This window comes from Lepidochelys kempii, chromosome 1, assembly GCF_965140265.1.
Source record: "Lepidochelys kempii isolate rLepKem1 chromosome 1, rLepKem1.hap2, whole genome shotgun sequence".
Lineage (NCBI taxonomy): Eukaryota > Metazoa > Chordata > Testudines > Cheloniidae > Lepidochelys > Lepidochelys kempii.
Window position 1 is genome coordinate 269,245,645 of NC_133256.1, and position 12,102 is coordinate 269,257,746.

The 12,102-nt window shown below is 41.4% G+C and overlaps 1 protein-coding gene across 1 annotated transcript in view; it reads right to left on the reverse strand.

The window, feature by feature from the left end:
- Positions 1-7,909, reverse strand: part of MRPL42 (mitochondrial ribosomal protein L42) — a 54,401-nt gene extending 46,492 nt beyond the window's left edge. The window contains exon 1 of the mRNA XM_073327546.1: positions 7,758-7,909. Coding sequence (XP_073183647.1) covers positions 7,758-7,835 — 78 coding nt within the window. The 5' untranslated portion in view covers positions 7,836-7,909. The remainder of the gene's footprint in view (positions 1-7,757) is intronic.
- Between the last annotated feature and the right edge of the window lie 4,193 nt (positions 7,910-12,102).

A 12,102-nucleotide genomic window follows, 5' to 3' on the forward strand; every position in this document is an offset into this window, starting at 1 on the left:
CTATAAAATAGGGAGTTCAGACATAATTTAATTCATTTATTTAGGCTGAGATTTGTAAAGATATTTGATGGGATTTAGACTCCTGACTACCTAAATCCCTTTTGAAAATGGGACTTAGGCTCCTAAATCAGTTAAGCATTGTGACACTGAGCACAGCAATGTCTAAATACCTGTAAAAATCTTGGTCTGTCTCTTATTTTTCTGTGAATAAGTCTGCTGTCTGATTAAAATCTCCTGTTAATTCTAAACATAGGACTTTCATAGGTCCTGAGCCAGTAAAGTACACAAGCACATGCTCCAAGTTTTTGAGTACACCTCTACCCCGATATAACGCGACCCGATGTAACACGGGTTCGCATGGGTTCACTCTTCACGTGCCTTCCCCCCCCCCCCCCACGTCTGGGAGGCAGGAGCTGTGGGGGGGCACTTTTGGGGGCCCTGCAGGCCCAGAGTGGCCCGGGTGATAAGTGGGGGGACGGGAGCAGCCCCCTGCGCTTCCCCGGCCCCAGCCGTGTTGCTTGGGGGAAAGGATATCCCCCCCCCCCCCCCCCCGCACTCACCAGCAGCGGCAGAAGCAGAGCAGCCCGGCCCCAGCCTGCTCCACTCCATCAGCTCCTAGCCGCGGCGCTCTGGTTCCCACCGCCGGTGAGCGTCCTGTCCCTAACCTGCCCACACTCACCGGCAGCGGGAAGTGGAGTGACGTGGCTGGGAGCTGGCGGAGTGGAGTGGACTGGGGCCGCGTTGTTCCGCTTCCCGCCGCAGGAGAGCGCAGGGGGCGTCCTTTCCCCAACCTCCCCGCACTCACCGGCAGCGGCGGAAGTGGAGCAGCGCGGCCCCAGCCTGCTCCACTCCGCCAGCTTCCAGCCGCAGCGCTCCGCTTCCCGTCGCCGGTGAGCGCCGGGGGTGTCCTTTCCCCAAGCTCCCCGCACTTACTGGCGGCAGAAAGTGGAGCAGCACGGCTGGGGCCAGGCTGCTCTGCTTCCGCTGCTGCTGGTGAATGCCGGTCGGGGCAGACAGGGAGCCAGGGGGGTTGGGTGGGATCCTGGGGTGATTAGGGACGGGGGATCTCTGGAGGGGGCGGTCAGGGGACAAGGAGCAGGGGAGACAAGGCAAGGTCAATACAAGCTGTTTCACATATAACATGGTAAGAGTTTTTGGCTCCTGCGGACCGCCTTATAGCGGGGTAGAGCTGTAGTTACATTGATGTTATTGGCACTCTTCACATGCTGAAGTGCTCTGTAGTATCAGGGCCTTAGTGAGTTGAATTTATGGGAGACTGGCAAATACTTAACATGGGGAAATATGAAATATCCTTTATTTTCAAAATGGCAGGTACAAGAAGGGCATTCAGCATTTGTCTGAGAACTTTATTTTCCAGTCACTTTCCAGTTCCCACTGTAAGAATTTAGCACATGGTGTAAAAGGGTATTAAAATGCAAGCATTACCTTGCCTTTTATAATTAATCTATGCAGCATTCTCTAAAAGGTAATGATTAAGAACCTTTGGGTTTTTTTAATGCCTGGCTTCATATTCCAACAAGTTTGTGTGTTCTAGTGCCTTGTTTGGGTGTTTTGCTCAAGTATGAGAATCAGGGCAACCAGGGACAAAATTTACTGTACTTAGATGCTGCATAACCTACCCGTGTGGTGTCACTACTTCTGTTTCTATACCTGACATTTTGCTTCCCTTCAAGGAATTAAAAAGCTCCACAAGGCAGAAAGCACTTTAATGGGAGCTTTGCTGCTGGGACAGCAAACATTGGGTTAACAAGCAGAAGAGTCTGCAAGAAATATATGAAGTGCATAAAAGTTGTACTGATATAGATAAAACAGTTATAACCCCCCCCGATGTGGGCATAGTTTTATTGTGTTTATACCAGTATGGTTTATTCCCTCATGGGAAAGGGAATAAGCTATTCTGGTGTAAGACTTCTCTTTACTGGAATAATTGTATCCACATTAGGGATTGTATTAGTATAACTATATTGATCTAAAAATAATCCAAACACCCTTAACCAAAGTTAAGGTTATAGTGGTACAACTCAAGTTCAGACCTGGCCAAAGACTACAGCCTGGTCTGCATCACACTGTTAGGTCGACGCAGGTTGCCTTGCATCAACCTAGCTGTGAAAGTGTCTTCACTTAAATTTGGCTCCTGCCGACATAAGTTCCTCTCTGCTCCAGTTTAGTAATACCACCTCCCTGAGCGGCAGCATCACGGTCAGTGCCATATCAGTGTAGACATTGTGTTGCTTGCATCAGCTGTTGGCTTTCAGGCGTTATCCTGCATTGACAATACAACCTCCCAGTGAGGATGTGCACCACTGACACAAGGAGACAAGTGTGTGCACGCAGAAGTGATTTAATAACTATGGTGGCTGTATGCCAGAGTAAGTTTAGGTCAACATAATATTGTAGTACAGACATGGCCTAAGGCTATGTCTTCACTGCTCTCCCTCCCTCCCTTTTTTTTTTTTTTTTTAACATAGCTAACTTGCATTAGTTATCTATCTTGCTTTAAAATCCTAGCAGAGACCAGGCTGCCTGCTGTAGCTAGGTGGGGGTATAGTATTGATCATGCCTTGCTACCTCATGGTTTGTAAAACTAGCTGTCCCTTGTAAATCCTGGTAGAGATAGCATGATAACTAACATGAATTAGTTTTATTTCTGTTTAAAACAAAACAACAAACACCCTTTTTGGCTGTGAATACTGTGACAAATTTCCTCCTCTACCTTGGTGGGTCCTATGCTTATTGGCGGATTTTCTCGCTTCAGAGGTTCACAGCAGCCCTCAGTTTGGCCACTTTCGTGGCTCAAATCTGCCGTTCACTCAGTTAGCCTCATCACTGGCCAGCATGGGGAAAGGAAGAACAATCCTCACGGTCTCTGCTGATCCACCTAGCGGATCGGGGAACAGGCCAGAGACCTTCCCCTCTGGTGGAACCCACAGTTCAGTTCAACTCCTCCAGTATCAAGTAGGGAGTTGTGGGGAACTTAGGCCCACCCTCTACTCCGGGTTCCAGCCCAGGGCCCTCTGAACTGCAGCTGTCTACAGTGGCTCCTGTAACAGCTGCGTGACAGCTTCAACTCCCTGGGCTACTTCCCCATGGCCTCCTCCCAACACCTTCTTTCTTCTCACCACAGGACCTTCCTCCTGATGTCTGATGATGCTTGTACTTCTCAGTCTTCCAGTAGTATGCCTTCGCCTTCTCACTCTCAGCCTCTTGCTCCCAGCTCCTTTCATGCATACCAAAAAACTGAAGTGAGCTCCTTTTTAAACCCAGGTGCCCTGATTAGCCTGCCTTAATTGATTTTAGCAGCTTCTTGATTGGCTGCAGGTGTTCTAATCAGCCTGTCTGCCTTAATTGTTTCCAGAAAGTTCTTGATTGTTCTGGAACCTCCCCTGTTACCTTACCCAGGGAAAAGGGACCTACTTAACCTGGGGCTAATATATCTGCCTTCTGTCACTCTCCTGTAGCCATCTGGCCCGACCCTGGCACAATACATAGATAGCCTTACACCAAATTTATGACGCAGCCCTAGGCAGTCAGTGCTTTCAGTCAGTGAGGTCTAAGCCTAGCTTTTCTCCCCTACACCTGATTGGCAAAATTTTGTTGATGAAAGTTGAAGAAAATAGAAATTTAATGAACACTTCTGTGAAAAGCTTCCCACCATTTATACCTAGTTACTATCACTCAGAGCTTTAAACTGGTGGATATACCAAAAAATGTGCTAACTGTCGCTTCTAGAAAAAGATGAATACTACCTTTGTTGATACAAAATGAAATAGAACATATTTAGCCAGAGATTAAGGTCATGAGTGTTATATAACCTAGCAGGCGTTTTTTATGGACTTTCCTTTTTTTATATATTTAATTTACTAACTTGGTGGTGTGGACAGTCTGTTGTGATTTGGGTGCTTTTTTTCCTTTCTCGATTCTATTTCCATTTAAGACTCTTAATTTAGTTTTTTCTCATTTTGTGGGTATTATCTGCTTAATCATAGCTGATCAAGAATGGTTTTAACAGTGACCTTTGAATAAAACATTTTGTATTATCTTTGTCTTTTTATAATATAGCTTGTAGCAGATTATTATTTGGCAAGTGCTTTACAGCTAATTACTGTATGAGATGAGTAAACTGATATTATTTGCCATTAATGATTGTGGTGCTTTACTTTCTTTATGATCTGATGCTTTTCTATAAACTGAGGTTTTTCTGCTCAAAGTAATGGATGCCCTTTTGGCTCTGAGAAAGACACCTGTGTTGAAATGGTAAACATAGCCTTTTAAATATTATTAGTTTCTTTGTTAATAAGTGTATTTTATCAAAACATTACTTTGCACTGCAGTACAAAGAGGCACATCCATCTTGTTTTGTAATCTTGCTGATTTTCAGCTGTAGTAGCGCTTCAGTATTTGGGGTTATGTTTTGTGGGCACCCAACATAAAATATTTTTATAAACGTCATGTAGTGTGCACTGCATAAGCTTTAATTCTTGTAGTTGTACAACTTGTTTTACTTTTATAATTTTCTCTCCCTTATTGCTTTGTGAAGGATTCAGAGGGGAAATAGTGAAACTGACTAGATAGAAGTAGTCAAACACACAAAGGAGAGAGAAAACAGCTGTTTTTCTTTATTTCAGTTACAGTAATTTTAAATATGGTAATAGTTACAGTTTCAGGGTTAACTACACCTTTGACCCTCTCTCCTTCAGATCAAGGACTTAGGCTTGCAGTCCCTCTGTACCTCACTGTGATTTTTTTCCCCCAGTGGATCTGAGCATGGTCCAGCATTTGTGGTTAATCTTTCTCTACCACTTATCAAGCAGTCTTCACAAAGTAAAATACTTAGTTTTAGGGTAAAAGCATTACATAAAAAAAAAAGTTCCTATGTACAAGCTAAAAGCTTACCAGAGGTCACGTTGCGCCCCCTGTCCAACATATGGCTCTGGTAGATATCAGTCTGTCAAACCCCTCAACTTGGTCTGCTCTCCTGGCTACCAGTTTCAGGTTTCAGATCCAGACTCCTCTGGACAGTATAACTGTTTCTTTATCAGTTTGATCTTTTGATCTCTGATCTCCTGTAACAGGTAATACAAGTCAGTGGCCCTTTCCTCCCCGGGGGAGCTTCAAAAGGCTTTTTTTGTTTTGTTTGTTTTTTTCTGTCTCCCCCCCCCCCCCCCGCCGCATTAATCACCCCTTAGGGATTCCAGATTCCACAGGTTTTCATGTTCTAAACATAAAATAAAGATGCTGCATGTGTTTGCAATATTGGTCACAGTAACAGAAATAGATTAAAAATACTTCAACACCAGGATGGGTTTCTCTTTAAAGTGATATACCCCATAAAGCTTTTTTAGTAATGCAGAAGAATTGAATTGTGCAAGTTTAGTCTGATACCTTAAATTTGGTTTATGGCTGTGAATACATTGCACAGACGTTTGTTTTATTGAATCATTCTCAAGTCCTCGCACTACTACATTGCATATGAAATAGCTCTTCCTTCTGATTTTGTCTGCTAGGCACTTTTGTGTAGTGCAGAGTGGGAAGCACTTTCCTCAGCATCATGGTGGTGTGGTTTTCCTTGGAGAGTTCTCTGTAGCAATCCATCCTGTTCATAGGTTCATCAGTTTTTAAGGTCAGATGGGACCATTGTAATGATCAGGGTGGATTTGATTTAAATCACTAGTCAAGAAGACTAGATTTAACCACGGTTTTCTACATAAAAGTGCATTTTTGTTGGTTGTTATAACCTTAATACGTATTCTTCACAACTCAGAGCTGTAGGTTTCGTTTTTAGAAGGTACACACTATATTTTTTAAACAGTGATTTATCTTGGAAACTTTTCAGATTAGTTTTACAGCTGTATTAGAAAATGAATGATTGTTTGGTTATTTCATTTACCAAAGGTAATTGAAGCAGATAGTTCACCTCCCAATGACTTCATAAATATCTTCAATTCAACAGGTTAATCATTAATATTTGGAGGATTTTCTTGCCATGCTGTATTAGGAGGAGAACATCACGAGACAAACAGACATTTTGTTGTTTTAGTTAAATAAAACAATTTACATTAAATATTCTGGATTTTTTTCTTCAACAGCAAACATACACTTGTTTTGTTAAAATATTGCATGTCCTTCACTTCTCACATTTATCTCCAGACTTCTTCTTGTCCAGATCTATTCCGCCCCCAACAATCTTCTATTCATTGAACTTTTTGAAACTTTGCACTTTTAGAGAGAGGTAAGGGATTGACTCTGTACACAAATTTGCAGAGGGACAGTAGAGTTGAGGTCTTATTTCTCACCTGTATATATGTTAAAACATTTTTTGCTGTTAACAAGCATGTTACCTCTGGAGATACACATCCACAGTTTTGAGAACTGCAAAACTAAGCCTCTCTGATGGTATCTTCTAGACCAGAGGTGGGGAAACTACTGCCCGTGGGCCACGTCTGGCCCATGGGACCATTCTGCCCGGCCCCTGAGCTCCTGGCCCAGGAGGCTAGCCCCCAGCCCCTCCCCTGCTGACCCCCTGCAGCCACGCCACTGCATGGACAGTGCTCTGGGCAGCGTGTCTGCGCGCTCGTGCAGGGCAGCGCAGCTGCTCCAGTGCAGCTCCCAGACATGCCGCTCTGAGCAGCATGGTAAGGGGGCTGGGGGGTTGGATAAGGGGCAGGGGATCCTGGGGGGCAGTCAGGGAAAAGTGGATGTTGGATAGGGGGCGGGGCAGTGAGGGGTCCTGGGAGGGGGTGGTCAGGGGATGGGGATCAGGGGCAGTTGGATAGGGCAGAGGTTCAGGGGGTGGGGAAGTGGGGGGGGGGGGTTAGATGGGGGTGGAGTCACGGGGGGAGTTAGGGGTGGGGGTCCTGGGAGGGGGAGGTCAGGGGACAAGGGGGGAGTTGGATTGGGGGGGAGTTCTGAGGGGGGCTGGGAGGGGGCGGTTAGGGGGCAGGGGCCAGGCTGTTTGGTTAGTCACAGCCTTCCCTACCTGGCCCTCCGTACAGTTTTGCACCCCAGTGTGGCCAGAAAGTTTGCCCACCCCTATTCTAGACTGAGCACTCGGTCCTATTAAGTAGATAGAAAGATTAACCTAAATAATCTATACAGAAGCCTGTGGAACCTCATAAGATTGGGTCCCTAATCTTTGAACTATTGGAACTCATTAACAAAACTTTTTTCTTAAACATGACATGAATATATTGTGTCATACTACAGAATTAGAATTTATAATCCCTGTTTCATGATGAAATACATTATTGCTCAAAGGTATCTTAATTAAAACTATCTTTAGATAGGTTTTTCCCTCAAAAGGCATTTTATCAAAAGAATCAGATTTAAATTTAAAAAAAAGTGGGTTTTTTAAAAAAAAAAAAATTTAAAAACCATTGATTTTTATTCATCCTGGTAATGATCTAGTCTGACCTCCTGTCTAGCAACATTCAACCTTAATTTAAAAATTGTCAGAGATGGAGAATCCACCATGATGCTTGGTAAATTGTTCAATGATTAATTACTCTCATGCCTAATTTCCATTCTGAATTTGTCTCGCTCTTCCTATGTGATTTTTGTTGTTGTTTTTCTTTTTATACTTCACCTAATATGAAAAGTCATTTTCTATGGTTTTGCATAAATCTACTTAAAATGAATATTTGGTATCCTGGTACAAATTTTGTCTAAATGTTTGCTGTGTTTTAAATAGCTTGCCTTTGTTACACCATGACTCCTTCCTCCTCCTCCTCCTCCTCCAGGAAACCCAGCGCTTGCTGGCAGAACCAGTCCCTGGGATAAAAGCAGAGCCAGATGAGAGCAACGCACGTTATTTTCATGTGGTCATTGCAGGTCCACAGGATTCCCCCTTTGAGGGTGGGACATTTAAACTTGAACTATTCCTTCCAGAAGAATATCCAATGGCAGCTCCTAAAGTACGTTTCATGACCAAAATTTATCACCCTAATGTAGACAAGTTGGGAAGAATATGTTTAGATATTTTGAAAGGTAAGTACATTTCTCTTAATTCATTCTAAGCAGGGAAAACTGACAATTCAGTTGTTAAAAGGATTACAAACTTTTTTTATTTTAGCTTGGTCACGAGGCTGGTTTAAATGGCTTTAATCTGAGAGGAAAACATATTAAATCTGGGGGTGGTAATAAAGAATGTGGTATATCATACTTCTGTAAATCTTTCTCTTTAGATAAATGGTCCCCAGCTTTGCAGATCCGTACAGTTCTGCTATCAATCCAGGCTTTGCTAAGCGCTCCCAATCCAGATGATCCTTTAGCAAATGATGTAGCAGAGCAGTGGAAGACCAATGAAGCCCAAGCCATAGAAACAGGTAGTGTATCACACTTGTTACTTTTGTATTTGTGTGAAATTTTATGAAAACTAGATTACTCATGTGTTTTTATTTTGGAACTTAATTTTAAAACCTGACCTCCGGTTTAGTGCTTGTGACTCACAAGAACAGTTGTTTGCTTGTGCAGTTGATAGCCCTGAATGCAGGTGCAGAATCAGTGCCAGAGTGGAGGTCTTTCTTTTCTGAGGATCCACTTAGTTTGCACATTTCACATTGCTAAAAGTACAAGAGTATTTGACTGAACTCTTAATTGGGAAAGAGAAACCATTCAGTTTTGTACTTTACATCCATTCCTTGTACATCATGAGAGAGATTCTTTAATAAATTGCAGTTTAGTTCCACAGAGCTCTGCAGCATCTCTAAATCTGCTTCTGTTGCAGGCTCTAATAGAATGTAGTTTCTGAGATAATAGAATAAACAGGCTGCATTACGCCTTCCCATTAAAGGATCCTCTGCAGCCAGGCCATCTGTTCCCAGTGGCATCTGTTTCTGTGAATCTTGTGGGCTTGGATTGTGACTAACATTCCACAACTAACATGCTTATATTTGTGAAACAGTGACATAACGCTTAATTTAAAATACTCAGGTGCCTCTGTTTAACAAGCTCTTCTAATCAAAAGTTTGGGAAATGGAGTATATTGAAATGAATAAAATGAGATTTATTTCACTTTAAGAGTATGCATCTTTTTTTCTTTACAGCCAGAGCATGGACTCGGCTATATGCCATGAATAATATTTAAATTCGCTCTGAACATCAAGTGTGCATCACTTCTCCTATTCTGCCAAGACCTCTTTTCTTTGCATTTAATGGACACAGTCTTAGAAACATTACAGAATAAAAGTCCAGACATCTTCAGTCCTTTGGTGATAAAATGCACATTAGCAAATCTGTGTCTTGTCCTAATTCACTGTTGTAACGCATGAGCAGAGGCTAGAAGCATCATCTGGATTGTTGTGAAACTGTTTAAAAGCAGTAGCATATCTCTGCTTTTAATCATTTTTTCCATCATGGCTTAAGTATAAGCACTGTGAATGAAGGTAGTCAGGGTTAGCTGCAGGGTTTTTTGTTTTAATTTTGTGAGCTCCTCCTCTTCCCTTTTTTATGGTGATGCTAAATGCATTGGTTAAAGCAGCTAACCAGTTACACTTTAGGATATGCCCTCTAGCTAAGTCTAACTTAGATGCTGTAGATGGACAAGCCTGATTGTTTGAACAAAAATGGGAACATTAAACATCCATCACCTTCACTAATAATATTGTGATTCTGCTGTCAAGTGTAGAAACCTCCTTTCAAGAAAAAGCTTGTGACTATTTTGTATGGCTTTTCTGGAAAATCTTCTGTAAATCTTCTGTTTTAGTAAAATATTTTTTGTTATTCTACTTTGCTGTTGTACAGTTTATTTTGCTGTGGTTTTCATTTCTCTACTGTGACAATTGTATTTAAAAAAATTGAAACCAGAACAGAACAATTTGTCTTCTCCAGTCTGACAGATTAAATAGTAAGAGGAAGAATTTGCGAATTCCATTACTTTCTGTTGCTGCTGACTGGTATTACTAGCTCATGCCACAGCGTGTTCCTGAATTGGCCAAGATAGTGCACAATTATATTGGTAACTGGTTCTTTCAAAATGAGCCTCTGATGAGTATGATTTATCAGTCAGAAAGGTTTGACCATGCTTTAGCGTGTCCATACATAAGATGTTATGGATCATTAAAGCAGGAGGCTAACAGAGCAAATGACAGCAGTAACTAGGTAAATGTGTGACTTGTCTGTTTTTGTGCTGAATATTAATCAGGTATTATACTATGCTCTTTCATTCTAACTCATGTCTCAAAAACAGCATAAAACACCAGTGTACAGTACAACTGTTACAGACCAGCTGATCAGTCAGTTGATATTTGCTAAACTACTTTCAACTAGCCCCATTTAACCACTGAGTTATCTATAACCCTAATTAAGATAAATATCACAAAGGTTTATTCATTTGGAGGAAGTAAATAATAGCTTCTTGCTTCCTCGCTCTTACATTTATCTTTTTTTTCATGTCTCTTGGAAGCCCATTTTAATCTCCTTTTCAGTTCAACTTCATATCCCTTTAAATGCTTTTTTCTTTCCTTTTTTTTTTTTTTTCCTAGTTGCCCCCGCTCCCACCCACCCCCAACCCAGGAATGTTTTCTGATCTCTAAGCTTTGTGTGGTGAGTCTGAACTGTATAAATGACAGCCTGAAGTGGGAATGTATGTCTTGCAATTCATGGTGATGGTTATGTAGCCCGTTGGTATTCTCTGCCTCCCACACTCCTATTCTAGTGTCATCTGGAGTTTCTATAGAATGTGGTGTATTTATTGTGCTCTTATGTAAGATGAAGATTATCTATTAAAGTTACATTTTCAACATACAAATGCTTTCAGTGACTGGTAACTGGTATTGTCCCTCAAAGTGCACTGCATAGTAACATTATAAAACTTGGTTCAGAATGATCTAGTTCAGCACAAGATTAAGACACTTAAAAAGATGGATTTAAAGTTAGATTTCCTTATTGGATGGAGTTTCTCACGTCTGTGGCTTGCAGCAGAACTTCAGTCTTCAGGTTGAGTAGCCAGGCCTCTTTACTGTTACTAACAAATCAGGTTTTTTGTTATTGAGATGAACATTTGTGCAGTTTAGTTAGTGTAGTTCTCTTGCGTGTCATTATTTGGGTGACTAATTAACTGAGCATACATGTACCCTTAATTGTACGGTAACTGATTTTTAACATGGTAGATGGCTCTTCTGAATTCTTATAAAATAAATCTAGCTAAAGATACACTTAAAAAACCCCCAAACCTTTAATACTATTACTGTTCACATTTACCAATTAATGCCTTTATTAGCATACTCTGAATATGTAATTGAATGGAAAAAGTACTCCTCCAATGAAGCCAGGGTAAAGGAAAGGGGAGTGCAGTAAACTTCATGTGCATAGAGAAGCCAATGCATCCCAGGGTTTTGAAGGATCTAATTCTGGAATGTAGCTGAGAGGGCCACTGGTTGGGTGTTGAATCGCTTCCCAATCTGCTTTTTCTCGGTACTGTTGGACAATGTAAATGTGTGGGGTAAATAGCTGTGAGATGTCTACAGATTTCAGTTGCTTTGAAGGACGTGCCCTTAAATGCTTATTTTTAAAACAAGTGTGGATTCTAAAAACTTCTCATGGCATAACTTCAGTGATATGCACTCTGATTGTAAGAATCCTTCAGTGTGGACTTCAAGTCCAAAATAAATTAAAGCCAAGTAGGATCTATGAAAATATAATTTTATATTACAATAGTCACTTAACATCTGAATCTTGTGCTTTTAATGAAGCTTAACATAGAATGTCGGATGTTTTCTGCCTTGCATCAAGTGATGCTTGCAGATATATTTGACTTCGACTCCTATCTGAGAATGTTTGAAGTTCTTAGCTCATCTGTATAGTTGCCTGAATTATCTGAAATGAGATTAGAGATGCCCCACAATGTTCTGTTATCTAATGCTCATTCCATGACCTCTAAAATTAAAATTTGCCACAAGTACAAATGTGGTTGCCTTACCATGAGTACTAGTTAGAATTTTTAACCTTTACAGAAGAATTATAGTATTTCCATGTATAGCTTTCCTTCAATGCTATTGGTGCTAAGAGCTAACTGGCCTGAAAGCCTAAACAAGAGTTGAAGCTATATTTTACATATTAGTTTATGGATGATGATTGTGTAGGTAG